This window comes from Salmo trutta, chromosome 21 (genome assembly GCF_901001165.1).
Source record: "Salmo trutta chromosome 21, fSalTru1.1, whole genome shotgun sequence".
Lineage (NCBI taxonomy): Eukaryota > Metazoa > Chordata > Actinopteri > Salmoniformes > Salmonidae > Salmo > Salmo trutta.
The window spans coordinates 21,314,200-21,330,135 of NC_042977.1; the positions used below are offsets into that span (position 1 = coordinate 21,314,200).

At 40.8% G+C, this 15,936-nt stretch overlaps 1 protein-coding gene across 1 annotated transcript in view; it reads left to right on the forward strand.

Moving 5' to 3' along the window:
• Positions 1-3,507: 3,507 nt before the first annotated feature.
• LOC115156918 (brefeldin A-inhibited guanine nucleotide-exchange protein 1-like) overlaps positions 3,508-15,936 on the forward strand; it is a 37,279-nt gene continuing 24,850 nt past the window's right edge. Inside the window, exons 1-4 of the mRNA XM_029704743.1 lie at positions 3,508-3,833; positions 12,385-12,415; positions 13,526-13,682; positions 15,464-15,610. Of these exons, the coding sequence (XP_029560603.1) occupies positions 3,713-3,833; positions 12,385-12,415; positions 13,526-13,682; positions 15,464-15,610 (456 nt within the window). The 5' untranslated portion in view covers positions 3,508-3,712. The remainder of the gene's footprint in view (positions 3,834-12,384; positions 12,416-13,525; positions 13,683-15,463; positions 15,611-15,936) is intronic.

Genomic DNA, 15,936 nt, shown 5'->3' on the forward strand with positions numbered 1-15,936 from the left:
TAAAATGGTCAAGAGTGCGGTGTTCTCTCACTTGTGTCTGAAAGTAGCTAGCCAGTTAGCTTGGGTGCTTGACTGCCATTGTGAGGTCAGAACGCTCGGATCAACCCTACTCCAAGCGTCCAGTGTGTGCCATGAGAGTAAAAAGCTCTGTCCATTCATAAATTCAATCTGACCATGCCCTGAATTTACGAACGCACAGAGCGCACTGGCTCTCCAGATTGAATTTACAAACACACCCGAAGTCTATCTAGTAATTTGTTATGCTAAAAAGCTAGCAAGAGGTTGCATAGCAATAGCATCAACTTCCGGTAGACAGGCGAATCGCTAGTACGCTTAACAGAAAGGATACCGTTCGTTTACAGTATACTAAAATGAACTAATAGTATATACTCATTAAGTATGTAGTATACAGTATGGGTATTTGAACACAGCTCTGTTGTATTTGGCGCATGTGACAAATAAAATTTGATTTGATGTTGCATTTATATATTTTTTCAGTATAGGTACCGTTGTCTTGCATTGGATTTGTGCCACACATGCTAAAAAGAAAGTGTTTGAAACAGTGGCCAGGTAAACAAAACCAAAGCATTGATTGTTGTCATACCTAGTCTATAGACTGCTTACAGGGTAAGGAAACCAATATGTCATTTTGCTATTTGGGTGAACTATATCATATTCAATGGGAGTTATCTTTTATTTAATAGATGGTTAATTATGTTTATTCAAGGCCACTTTGGACAGTGTCTAAATATTATATACTATTTTTGGGGTGGGCATAATACAGTGAAACAATGCTGTAACATTGATCTAACTGGACAGTGGTGCAAAAGTTGATGCTCTGTCCCCCCACCCTGCAGTAACAATATTCAAAAACATTTTTTATTAACAACAAATCAATACAAAAGTGCATTGGGAACACAAGTGTGTGTGTATATATAAAGAATATACAAAGGACATTTGGGCTAGGGGGTACAATATCACATTACACAAGGACCTGAAGGGACATACACACATTTATAATTCTAACAGCTTTTTTTATCTTAAAATATAGTTATTTCTTTTTGCCAGGTAATAAATTGTGTTTTGTAGGTACATTTACGTTTGTGAAATATTACATTTGGCCAAAAGAATAATGAAATGAATTACATAAAATTGTTTCAATTTATTTCTATCATAAGTAAATAATCCAAGCAGTGCATCTCTCCATAATAGTGTGAAATCTTCATTAATGTGTTAAATTATAAATCTACTGATGTCTTGCAACAGTTTTCTTACATGAATACAATGCCAAAAAAATATGCAACACTGTTTCTGGGTGGTCATCACAAAAGGTACAGTTTGAATTAATGTTTTTTTTTTACTTCTTCATATAGTGGTTGGCACGATAATATTTATGAATAATTTAAAAATAAACTTCCTTAATTTTGTTAATAAGCATGTGTGTAGCAACATCCAAACTTTTTTCCAACAGACATTATCAATAAAACCATTCCAATAAGGCATGACATAAGGTATAGATACAACATCCTGTTGAAACAAGGCTCGTATCGCTCTGTTATTGTTGAATTGACTAAAATAAAAAATCTTTCCTACTGATGAGTCAGGGTCAACGGAAGGTAGGTCCTGAGGGTCAGGTCTTGACACGTTCCTGAATAATAAAGCAACACCTGAGGGAATGGCATCTAAAACAATTGCAAAATCTTTAGGCGTTACAAGGATGTAAAGTGACAAGAATTCCTTATAATTAAGTAAAAGACCCTCTGCTCACTAATAAGTTGGCTCACCAATAGGATATTATTTACCAGTTGGCTCACCAATAGGATATTATTTACCAGTTGGCTCACCAATAGGATATTATTTACCAGTTGGCTCACCAATAGGATATTATTTACCAGTTGGCTCACCAATAGGATATTATTTACCAGTTGGCTCACCAATAGGATATTATTTACCAGTTGGCTCACCAATAGGATATTATTTACCAGTTGGCTCACCAATAGGATATTATTTCGGAACCAATATTCTAAAAACAAAGAGGTATTTTTATACAATATGTCCCGATTATTCCATATATATATCTGTGTGGAGAAAATGTATGCTTCTAAATTAAGGAAACATGACAAGAAAACCTGCTAATGAAAAGCAGAGTTTCGCTGGAACTTTGTCAATATTATAATTGCAAACCAACAGGAAGTTGAGGCCACCAAAAGTAGAGAAGACATGATGAGGAATAACATTTCACATAGAAGTGGGTCTTCTTAGGAATTGTTTTATCCAATTGATCTTAAAAGTATTAGTTAAAGTAGTAAAATCCATAAAACTCAGCCCACCATACTCAGCCCAACATGTTAGCCTAGAGATACCTTCAGCCTTGGTTATTAGGACTCTTCCTTTTAAAGAGGAGTCCCTCTGTAGTTTGAGAAACAGACACCTCACAATTCCTCAACTGGCAGCTTCATTAAACACTAGTCTCAACGTCAACAGTGAAGAGGCGACTCCGGGATGCTGGCCTTCTAGGCAGAGTTGCAAAGAAAAAGCCATATCTCAGACTGGCCAATAAAAAGAAAAGATTAAGATGGGCAAAAGAACACAGACACTGGATAGAGGAACTCTTGCCTAGAAGGCCAGCATCCCGGAGTCGCCTCTTCACTGTTGACGTTGAGACTGGTGTTTTGTTGGTACTATTTCATGAAGCTGCCAGTTGAGGACTTGTGAGGCGTCTGTTTCTCAAACTAGACACTCTAATGTACTTGTCCTCTTGCTCAGTTGTGCACCGGGGCCTCCCACTCCTCTTTCTGACGAGTTTCAGAAGGAAGTCTTTGTTTCTGGCCATTTTGAGCCTGTAATCGAACCCACAAATGCTGATGTTCCAGATACTCAACTAGTCTAAAGAAGGCCAGTTTTATTCCTCTGTACGCCTATGTAGATATAACATTAAAAATCAGCCGTTTCCAGCTACAATAGTCATTTACAACATTAACAATGTCTACACTGTATTTCTGGTCAATTTGATATTATTTAATAAAGAGCTATTTAGCTTCCAGTAGGATGCTTTACCAAGGTTAGTATCAGGGGTAAATATTTTGACATCGCTGTAAATGGCCCTATGGTCTCTGAGGGGAGTAATACAAATATTTGTAGTAACACACTCACTATCAATACATTTCGATATAAGCCAAAAATCCATTCTGGACTGTCTGGAACCTCTTTTGTTACTCCAAATTTTCCATAAAAAGTATTAAACCCAAATTCTGATTGTTTGGCCTACCTGAGGGCCATCTATCAGTTGAATTATCTATGGTAATATTAAAGTCCCCTCCTATCAGTAAAAACGAATTGGGAAATTCAGATAACCAATGAAGTATATTTTTCTCTACAGATTCAAGCAACTCACCATTCTCATGTTTGGTGAGAATAATGAGTTGTAACTGATCACAAGACAAATAAAGTGACCTAATTGGTCACAGTCCGAGTGTAACAGTAACAGTATTATCATTGTGGAGTCGCGGACGTAAGTGACGGAATGACGTTGATTCCTTTCAACATGGCGCTGACAGGTTGCTAATAGAAATTTGTGGGATTTCCTTTCTGGAATAAAAGATATGTAGCTTTCTACTTAGTACTCCTATATTAGACTCGGCTAAAAAAAGAAGACTACAGGAACAGCTGTATGTCCATGGGACAGCTGCTTTGACTACAGTTCCATCACATCATGTATGACAGTAAAACGAAAAACATGTTTTTAACCCGAGCACTGGAGAAGATTTTAGCCGATAAGGAGGTGAAAAAAGCTCACCATTCCCAGTTGAGCAAAGCCTGTGAAGTGTCCCTAGGTGAGTTTAAGTGTGACAACAATGTGTTAGTTTGGGATGTCATCATCATTTGTCACCCACATCTTCTCGTGCATGTCACGAACTCCCCAGTTCGATAAATGAAGTGCTTGCATACACTGTAGCATCAATATGGACTGAATCGAGATTCGATTCAAGTAGTGGGCCGAAAACAGAAATCAAGCTTGATCAGTATCAGATATGTCGTTTCTTATAATGTGTATGCTTGTTGTCATCTGCGTTATAGCCTAGTAGCGCAGGTGTGAAAGGGGTGGTGCTCTCACACCACATCGTGACCGCAACCGTATCCCGTGATTTCCCTGTGCCTTTCAAAGCCGGGGTTAATAATGTTTTACTGTTTATATGGGCAGATCACACAAATGCATATATGGTATTAATTGAATTATCTAAGGAGAGGAAACATGGTACAACAACAAATATAGCCTGTTCAGGATTACCATTTGCAATTATTCAACATTGCAGTGAGTGATGTGGCTCAAGAAGGGTAATGTGACCTGGACTGCTCAGTGGCAATGGGACAAGAGTTTGCTGATCGAAACTAAACAGGGAATGTATAAGAAATGCCACCCCATTTCTTATAAAATACACTACTTGTAACCAGAGGCCTATGGGCCCTGGTAAAAAAAGTAGAACTGGCACAATAATCATGTAACCGACATTCATTTTAGGAGGGAAAGGGAATTCAACTTTATTTTTAAGTTGATATACAGTAATTTACCAAATAGCAGTTTTAAATGTTTACATGAATAGGGTAAAGTTAGTCATCATTTTAGGATCAGAACAGCAAGGTCAGGAGGATAAGCTTTACAGTGTATCCAGACGCCTTCCCTTTTTCCACATTTTGTTACTTTACAGCCTTATTCTAAAATTGATACAAATATTTTTTTCCCCTCGTCAATCTACACACAATACCCCATAATGACAAAGCGAAAACTGTTTTTTAGAAATATATTTAAATGAATGAAAAACAGAAATACCTTACATAAGTATTCAGACGCATTGCTATGAGACTCGAAATTGAGCTCAGATGCATCCTGTTTCCATTGATCATCCTTGAGATGTTTCTACATCTTAATTGTAGTCCACCTGTGGTAAATGAAATTGATTGGACATGATTTGGAAAGGCACACACCTGTCTACATAAGGTCCCACAGTTGTATGTTAGAGCAAAAACCAAGCCAAGAGGTCAAAGCAATTGTCTGCAGAGCTCTGAGACAGGATTGTGTTGAGTCACAGATCTGGGGAAGGGTACTAAAAAATGTCTGCAGCATTGAAGGTCCCCAATAATACAGTGGCCTCCATCATTCTTAAATGGAAGAAGTTTGGAACCACCAAGACTCTTCCTGGAGCTGGCCACCCGGCCAAAGTGAGCAATCAGGGAAGAAGGGTCTTGGTCAGGGAGGTGACCAAGAACCCGATGGTCACTGACAGAGCTCCAGAGTTCCTCTGTGGAGATGTGAGAACCTTCCAGAAGGACAGCTATCTCTGCAGCACTCCACCAATCAGGCCTTTATGGTAGAGTTGCCAGACAGAAGCTACTCCTCAGTAAAAGGAAAATGGCAGCCCACTTAAATGAATCTCAGACCATGAGAAACAAGATTCTCTGGTCTGATGAAACCAAGATTGAATTCTTTGGCCTGAATGCTAAGCGTCACATCTGGAAGAAACCTGGCATCATCCCTACGGTGAAGCATGGTGGCAACATCATGCTGTGTGGATTTTTTTTGTTTTGCAGCAGGGACTGGGAGACTAGTCAGGATCGAGGGAAAGATATACGGAGCAAAGTACAGCGAGATCCTTGATGAAAACCTGCTCCAGAACGCTCAGGGCCTCACAATGGGGTGAAGGTTAACCTTCCAACAACCCTAAACACACAGCTAAGACAACACAGGAGTGGCTTCGGCACACGTCTCTGAATGTCCTTGAGTTTCCCAGCCAGAGCCTGGACTTGAACCCGATCGAACATCTCTGGAGAGACCTGAAAGTAGCTGTGCAGCAATGCTCCCCATACAACCTAAAAGAGCTTCAGAGGATCTGCAGAGAAGAATGGGAGAATCTCCCCAAATGCAGGTGTGCCAAGCTTGTAGCGTCATACCCAAGAAGACCTGAGGCTGTAATCGCTGCCAAAGGTGCTTCAACAAAGTACTGAGTAAAGGGTCTGAATACTTTATGTAAATGTGATATTTACATTTTTTTGTTTGTAATACATTTGCAAAAATGATTTTGTGTGTAGATTGAGGGGGAAAAAGATGTAATACATTTTAGAATAAGGTTGTAAAGTAAAATGTGGAAAAAGTCAAGGGGTCTGATTACTTTTCGAAGGCACTGTATTTCCAATTCGAGACAGGGGTGTCACCACAAGCTGTATTGTGTTCATTAGGTGTGTCATATATAATTTTAAAAGATACATTATGAGCTCAAAACATTTTCCTGCAAAAATAATTCGGACTATTCGTGGATTAATCGTTAGTCAAAATTCCATAGTCATCACAGCCCTGGTCAAAAGTAGTGCACTATAAAGGAAATGGATGCCATTTGGGACGTAACCATAAGTTACTGACATAATAGAAGGGTGTTCGGTAGCCCAATATTAGACTTTTGATGAATTATTTCATTATGACAATGTTTTGTTCTAGCTTTCTGTGCGCACGCTTCCTTTTCTTCCTGTCAGGGGCAGCACAGCTAACAGACAGGTGTGAACCACAGACAAGTGTGTGCGAGCAAAGCGAAAACAAAACCTTGGCATCCATTGTCCATAGACTGCTTACAGGGTAAGGAAACCAATATATAATTTGGGTGAACTATCCTTTTAACATTGTTCCTGGTTTTTCACTTAATAGCAGCAACAGTACCATCTAGTGGTAAGACCTGGTAATATAAGGATGTATAATGGCACATAAACCTAACAACAATAATGACTCCTTTCTCTGAACTGGGGGTAAAAGCGAATGGGTGGCTTTTGGCAAACCAAATGTTGAGTATTATTTTAATTAATATAATATCAATCCTATAAATTAAAATGGCCAATTTGTGTGCAATCAATTAGTTAATTATCCAGAGATCAAATTATATCTTTTTTTTGTCGCCGGAAAACTTACAGTTGAAGTTGGAAGTTTACAGACACTTAGGTTGGAGTCATTAAAACTCATTTTTCAACCACTCCACAAATTTCTTGTTGCCAAAACTGTAGTTGAAGTCGGTTAGGACATCTACTTTGTGTATGACACAAGTCATTTTTCCAACAATTGTTTACAAACAGATTATTTTACTTATTATTCACTGTATCACAATTCCAGTGGGTCAGAAGTTTACATACAGTCGTGGCCAAAAGTTTTGAGAATGACACAAATATTAATTTTCACAAAGTCTGCTGCCTCAGTTTGTATGATGGCAATTTGCATATACTCCAGAATGTTATGAAGAGTGATCAGATGAATTGCAATTAATTGCAAAGTCCTTCTTTGCCATGCAAATGAACTGAATCCCCCAAAAACATTTCCACTGCATTTCAGCCCAGCCACAAAAGGACCAGCTGACATCATGTCAGTGATTCTCTCGTTAACACAGGTGTGAGTGTTGACGAGGACAAGGCTGGAGATCACTCTGTCATACTGATTGAGTTCGAATAACAGACTGGAAGCTTCAAAAGGAGGGTGGTGCTTGGAATCATTGTCCTTCCTCTGTCAATCATGGTTACCTGCAAGGAAACACGTGCCGTCATCATTGCTTTGCACAAAAAGGGCTGAGGTAAAGTCATTTTCTCTGATGAATCCCCTTTCCGATTGTTTGGGGCATCTGGAAAAAAGCTTGTCCGGAGAAGACAAGGTGAGCGCTACCATCAGTCCTGTGTCATGCCAACAGTAAAGTATCCTGAGACCATTCATGTGTGGGGTTGCTTCTCAGCCAAGGGAGTGGGCTCACTCACAATTTTGCCTAAGAACACAGCCATGAATAAAGAATGGTACCAAACATCCTCCGAGAGCAACTTCTCCCAACCATCACGGAACAGTTTGGTGACGAACAATGCCTTTTCCAGCATGATGGAGCACCTTGCCATAAGGCAAATGTGATAACTAAGCGGCTTGGGGAACAAAACATTGATATTTTGGGTCCATGGCCAGGAAAATCTCCAGACCTTAATCCCATTGAGTACTTGTGGTCAATCCTGAATAGGCGGGTGGACAAACAAAAACTCACAAATTCTGACAAACTCCAAGCATTGATTATGCAAGAATGGACTGCCATCAGTCAGGATGTGGCCCAGAAGTTAATTGACAGCATGCCACGGCAGATTGCAAAAGTCTTGAAAAATTGTCTCTCTGCGTCAACTTCATGTAATTGTTAAAAGCCTTTGACACTTATGAAATGCTTGTAATTATACTTCAGTATTCCATAGTAACATTTGACAAAAATATCTAAAGACACTGAAGCAGCAAACTTTGTGAAAATTAAAATTTGTGTCATTCTCAAAACTTCTGGCCACGACTGTACACTAAGTTGACTGTGTCTTTTAAACAGCTTGGAAAATTCCAGAAAAGGATGTCATGGCTTTAGAAGCTTCTGATAGGCTAATTGACATCATTTGAGTCAATTGGAGGTGTACCTGTGGATGTATTTCAAGGCCTACCTTGCCTCTTTGCTTGACATCATGGGAAAATAAAAAGAAATCGGCCAAGACCTCAGAAAAAAAATTGTGGACCTCCACAAGTCTGGTTCATCATTGGGAGCAATTTCCAAATGCCTTAAGGTACCACGTTCATCTGTACAAACAATAGTACGCAAGTATAAACACCATGGAACCACGCAGCCATCATACCGCTCAGGAAGGAGACGCGTTCTGTCTCCTAGAGATGAATGTACTTTGGTGCAAAAAGTGCACATCAATCCCAGAACAATAGCAAAGGACCTTGTGAAGATGCTGGAGGAAACGGGTACAAAAGTATTTATTTCCACAGTAAAACGAGTCCTATATCGACATAACCTGAAAGGCCGCTCAGCAAGGAAGAAGCCACTGTTCCAAAACCGCCATAAAAAAGCCAGACTACGGTTTGCAACTGCACATGGGGATGAAGATTGTACTTTTTCGAGAAATGTCCTCTGGTCTGATGAAACAAAAATAGAACTGTTTGGCCTTAATGACCATTGTTATGTTTGGAGGAAAAGGGGGACGCTTGCAAGCTGAAGAACACCACCCCAACCGTGAAGCATGGGGGTGGCAGCATCATGTTGTGGGGGTGCTTTGCTGCAGGAGGGACTGGTGCACTTCACAAAATAGATGGCGTCATGAGGATGGAAAATTACGTGGATATATTGAAGCAACATCTCAAGACATCCGTCAGGAAGGTGAAGCTTGGTCGCAAATGGGTCTTCCAAATGGACAATGACGCCAAGCATACTTACAAAGTTGTGGCAAAATGGCTTAAGGACAACAAAGTCAAGGTATTGGAGTGGCCATCACAAAGCCCTAACCTCAATCCCATAGAAAATCTGTGGGTAGAACTGAAAAAGTGTGTGCGAGCAAGGAGGCCTAGTAACCTGACTCAGTTACACCAGCTCTGTAAGGAGAAATGGGCCAAAATTCACCCAACTTATTGTGGGAAGCTTGTGGAAGTCTATCCGAAATGTTTGACCCAAGTTAAACAATTTAAAGGCAATTCTACCAAATACTAATTGAGTGTATGTAAACTTCTGGGAATGTGATTAAAGAAATAAAAGCTGAAATAAATCATTCTCTACTATTTTTCTGACTTTTCACATTCTTAAAATAAAGTGGTGATCCTAACTGACATAAGACAGGGAATTTTACGAGAATTAAATGTCAGGAATTGTGAAAAACTGAGTTTAAATGTATTTAGCTAAGGTGTATGTAAACTTCCGACTTCAACTGTATGTTTCTAACTGCAGAAACCATTTCAGAACAAGCTGAGATGGTGGCTTGCTGAAATGATATCGAATGACCTGTATGACACGCACAGACTTACACACTGCCTATCATGCATTGCTTATACCCTCCTAAGTATACTGTAGTTCAAAAGTGAAATATTCATCTTTGCCGTGCTGAAGGCCAGACGTCCAAATCACACATTTCCAGTCTTGATAAAAACATATATATTTTTTTAAATTTTAATTTCCTTCTCAAGACTATAATAATGTATTATTTGCTGTTGTACCACTGAATTAATTACTGTTCACCTGCAGTGTTAATGAGAGGGGTAAACACGTCTGATCTGTTCTTTGTTTGTACCTTATTCCATATGGCACCCTATTCCCTATGTTGGGAACTAGTTTTGACTTGGGCCCACAGGGCTCTGGTCAAAAGTAGTGCACTATGGAATAGGGTGCCGTTTGGGACGCAGTCTGGATTGTGTTCTCACTGGTTCGAGCCTGGTATGGGGTCGGGGACAGTGGAGGAAGCTGTACTGTTAGCAGCACACTGAAGTCTGTTCCACTCCCCCTCTCCAAGTGGTATAGTACAAACGGCAGAGCTATGATGAGCTTTGTTTTCAGTAGAGGCTGTCATCTCATCTCTAGACATCTAAAGCATGCTGATACAACGTTGATGAACTGAGAGCGGATGTAGTCAGCTTATTTGCGTTTGAACTGTCTCTCTCTTTCCTAGTTGGCAGGCAGAGACTAAATCATAGGGGAGCACTGTATGTATGTTATAATGAAATATATTTGACCTTAGCTTTGTTGTGATCAGTCTGTAGATTCAAGTGAACATTTAGGTAGATGGTCAAGGAGAATGTGTGGTCCATAGCGATATTTTAAACAGTTCACTCTTAAGTTTTAGTATGCATCCCAAATAGCACCCCGTAGGGCTCTCGTCAAAAGGTCACTATATAGGGAATAGAGTGCCATTTGAGATGCAGTTAAGTCTTTTCCAACCGATTTGAGAAGTGGTTATTGAACTAAAACAGAGGGTCTCTGTACACCATCACTCTCCATATGAGCACCAATAACCCCCAGCATCTACAGTGTCAGATCGTGATAATAACATTACAACATGGCTGCCATCCAATATGAACCGTGGTAGATGATGCTGACCCCAACCTCACCTTCACTGGCTGTAGATGGGATGCTCGACCGTGGAGTCGCAGACACACGCTAGATGTTTCATTATCCACGTTAAACACCTGGATGACCTGCTGCCTCTCTACTTGGTTTTGGGGGTAAAACATGGTGCAGATGTTGGTGGTAACAAAACGTATAGACTTTTTCTCAGATTGTTTACTGATTTGCCTTTTGGGGTTGACAAGTCATGTGGTGCATTTGTATCTTCTGCATTCCACTCTACACTAGGCTAGTTATTTAGTTCATTTTCATTCTGTATTGATTGAGTCTGGTACGCTATAGAGCTGTCGGTGCCTCCCTTTACTATGTCATGTAAATGATGGAGTGGAGGTTATCTCTATCTGCCATGGGCCAAAGTATTGCACTATGTAAGCAGTTGGTTTGCGGTTATAGATTGGCTGGTTGGTGGAGGCCAGGACTGAAGATGTCACTGACATGAGGCCATTGGTTATGATCTCATCATGACTCATGAAGTACTCATGAAATGGACAGTAGCTCCTATGAAGAGATATGTAATATTATATTACAGTATTGGATTTTTTTTTCTTCTCCTGTTCAGACTCTGAGCATCTCAACTGTAATTGTATTGCCAGATTTATTTTGCTGGATCAAAATGGGGCTTAGGTGATTGACAGGTGGGTGTGACAATGGCGCTGTCTGTGACAGAACATTTTAGAGGCCCTTATCTTGGCCTCAGAGACAAAATGTAGCTGTTTTATAGCTAATTTCCTGCAATTCTACTTTTTTTTCATGGGGCGGAGGGAACATTTTACAATTTTAAAATTCTACACATTTTGTCATGGCTTATGCCTTTCCCTTATGCTATCTGAATGACTCAAAAATTATAACAAAATCAGTAGGAGCCCCATGCCATACAAAAAATACTCCTGAATGCATACCTTTTGGAATTTTAGATTCTCCCTGACTGTCAAGTTTTTATTTTGGTGATTGTTATTTCCCCAAGATGATCTTGTTTTTTTTTAAAACAGGGTCTATGATCTTTTCTACATACTTTATATCTGGTTTTAGTCATCCTAGTTTACACTGAAAACATTTTAGTATCTTGAAAATTATTTCAAAAACCACGTTTTTTTTCTCTCCCTTTTCTACTATTTTGACTTAGGCGGACCGAAAAAACACTTAGGCGACCCGCCCAATACTTCTCTATGCAGACAAAACCCTGATTACCAGGCGACTTCATTATCTGTATGGAAGGTTCAGTTCGGCAGGATCTTCTATGAAGGTCAAGGGCAGGAATTTATAGTCGTGGAGGACATGGGCTAATTTGACAAAGTGCTCATGCCTTCATGTAATGACGCTCTCTACTGCTGGGGTATTACATTGGCTGTTGATGTATTGACCTTGATTATTGCCCATGTAGCAAGAGCAGCATCAAACCAGTCATGCGGGGCCACTAGCATGGCTCTTTAGTTCATTGTTTCTCTCTTTCTGTTTTCAGAGGAAATTAAAGAAGAAACAGAGAAACTGAGGTAGGTTTATTTTGAGATATAGTGTATGTGTGAAATGTAATCTGTCGTAAATAATGTCAAGGTTTGTTTTGATGTGTCTTGTTTTCTTGTTATTGTCTTCTCCCCCATTCCCTTGGTTGTGATTGGTTAATAGCCAGAGGGGCCAGTGAACTGAAGCTCAGTGACCCACACATCTCCCGCTGCCTTGTGTCTGGAGGTTTCATTTCTTTCACACCTGAGCTCTCACAGGTCCTAGTCACCACCCCAGACCCCAGGCTGAAACACTGACCAGGCACACTCCCAAGTGATTCAAAATCGCATTTTGTCCCTTATGTGCACTATATAGGGAAAAGGGTGCCATTTCAGACACACACACTATAGCACAGCAGTCTATTAAGCTTGAATCACTCCTCACTCAATGTTAAAAACAAAACTCTTTCTGATGTGTCAAATGTGCATTGGGGAAATTAACGCCTCTCGAGTCTGAGATAATATGCAAATAAAGTTTATTGAAAAAAAGACTAAGCTTATCTGCTTCATAATTAAAGTTTGAGGAAATGAGAGGGAGGAAGGAGCCGAGACGAGAAGCGTGATAAAGAAGAGTAACTCAGTATTGATGGTCAGTATCCCCCAGCTAACTGACAATAGCTACATCCTGATTTTCTACCGTTTTCCCAAAGTGTGCACTTGTACACTCCCCCTCATGGATTTGAAAGCATTGGATTGCTGTAAGCTTTGGGAGTTTCCACCATTTTTCCATTGAAGGCAGTGTTCAAGTGCACACTTCGGGAGTAGTGTAGAGAATCGGAATGCACCAAGTGTTTTTGTGACAGTGTCCACAATGCCGACACTGGTACTCCTCACCTGACCTCCTCCCGACCTCTCTAACCTTCTCTGCAGACTGCACGCAACTCCACTTCCAGCTGCCTACCTGAATGAATCACAGCAATGCTGGTGTTTACAGAGGCCCTCAGGAGCATCAATATGACTGCAGCATGGAGGCCTATAGGGGGCAGTTGGCCATTGCTCACCGAGGCACAAACGTTTCATATGAGATGGTTGAATTGCTCAGACATGTTTGTTTGGCCTAATGTTTTAACCATTTAGCTGTCCCTCTGTATTCCCCCTCAGTCCCCCTCCTGGAGACAACAATGCTGATTCCAGTGCTCTACCACCGGTCAAGTCCAAGGATACCGTCATAGAAGCAGACAAGTACTTCCTGCCATTTGAGTTAGCCTGCCAGTCCAAATGTCCTCGCATCGTCATCACATCTCTAGATTGTTTACAGGTCAGTAGCAGGTAACACTACACACACAGACACACACACAGACACACACACACACACACACACACACAAGTTCAGTAAACATACAGTTGAAGTCGGAAGTTTACATACAGCTTAGCCAAATGCATTTAAACTCAGTTTTTCACAATTCCTGACATTTAATCCTAGTAAATATTCCCTGTCTTAGGTCAGTTAGGATCACCACTTTATTTTAAGAATATGAAATGTCAGAATAATAGTAGAGAGAAGGATTTATTTCAGCTTTTATTTCTTTCATCACATTCCCAGTGGGTCAGAAGTTTACATACACTCAATTAGTATTTGGTAGCATTGCCTTTAAATTGTTTAAATTGGGTCAAATGTTTCGGGTAGCCTTCCACAAGCTTCCCACAATAAGTTGGGTGAATTTTGGCCCATTCCTCCTGACAGAGCTGGTGTAACTGAGTCAGGTTACTAGGCCTCCTTGCTCGCACACTCTTTTTCAGTTCTGCCCACAAATTTTCTATAGGATTGAGGTTAGGGCTTTGTGATGGCCACTCCAATACCTTGACTTTGTTGTCCATTTTGCCACAACTTTGGAAGTATGCTTGGGGTCATTGTCCATTTGGAAGACCCATTTGCGACCAAGCTTTAACTTCCTGACTGATGTCTTGAGATTTTGCTTCAATATATCCACATAATTTTCCTGCCTCATGATGCCATCTATTTTTTGAAGTGCACCAGTCCCTCCTGCAGCAAAGCACCCCCACAACATGATGCTGCCACCCCCGTTCTTCACGGTTGGGATGGTGTTCTTCGGCTTACAAGCCTCCCCCTTTTTCCTCCGAACATAACGATGGTCATTATGGCCAAACAGTTCTATTTTTGTTTCATCGGACATTTCTCCAGAAAGTACTATCTTTGTCCCCATGTGCAGTTGCAAACCATAGTCTGGCTTTTTTATGGCGGTTTTGGAGCAGTGGCTTCTTCCTTGCTGAGTGGCCTTTCCGATTATGTCGATATAGGACTCGATTTACTGTGGATATAGATACTTTTGTACCCGTTTCCTCCAGCATCTTCACAAGGTCCTTTGCTGTTGTTCTGGGATTGATGTGCACTTTTCGCACCAAAGTACGTTCATCTCTAGGAGACAGAACACGTCTCCTTCCTGAGTGGTATGATGGCTGCGTGGTCCCATGGTGTTTATACTTGTGTACTATTGTTTGTACAGATGAATGTGGTACCTTCAGGCGTTTGGAAATTGCTCCCAAGGATGAACCAGACTTGTGGAGGTCTACAATTTTTTTTCTGAGGTCTTGGTTGATTTCTTTTGATTTTCCCATGATGTGAAGCAAAGAGGCACTGAGTTTGAAGGTAGGCCTTGAAAAACATCCACAGGTACACCTCCAATTGACTCAAATGATGTCAATTAGCCTATCAGAAGCTTCTAAAGCCATTACATCCTTTTCTGGAGTTTTACAAGTTGTTTAAAGGAACAGTCAACTTGGTGTATGTAAACTTCTGACCCACTGGAATTGTGATACAGTGAAATAATCTGTCTGTTAACAATTGTTTGACAAATTACTTGTGTCATGCACAAAGTAGATGTCCTAACCGACTTGCCAAAACTATAGTTTGTTAACAAGAAATTTGTGGAGTGGTGGAAAAAATGTGTGTTAATGACTCCAACCTAAGTGTATGTCTAATCTTGGCAAATGGCAGTTATTAAAGTTCTACAGTATTTTTCTGGATAATTGTATCATACACAGTTAAGGTAAGGTTTATCCTCACTTTTCTTTCTCCAGAAACTCATTGCTTATGGCCACCTCACTGGAAACGCTCCAGACAACACTACACCTGGAAAGAGGTTAATCGATAGAATCATCGAGACCATATGTGGCTGCTTTCAAGGGCCTCAGACAGACGAAGGTGTTCAGCTGCAGATTATAAAGGTGTGTGTTCTATGAGCTCTCCTCCTGTCTGTGTGACAAACAGACCAGCCCCAGCCTGCCTCTCCTCTCCTCCTGTCTGTGTGACAAACAGACCAGCCCCAGCCTGCCTCTCCTCTCCTCCTGTCTGTGTGACAAACAGACCAGCCCCAGCCTGCCTCTCTTCTCCTCCAATCTGGGTGACAGACAGACAGACCAGCACCAGCCTGCCTCTCCTCTCCTCCTGTCTGTGTGACAGACAGACCAGCCCCAGCCTGCCTCTCCTCTCCTCCCCAGTGTTAATCCTGTGTCTGGCATGACTGGCCCTGTTGGCCTGTCTGTCTGTCATC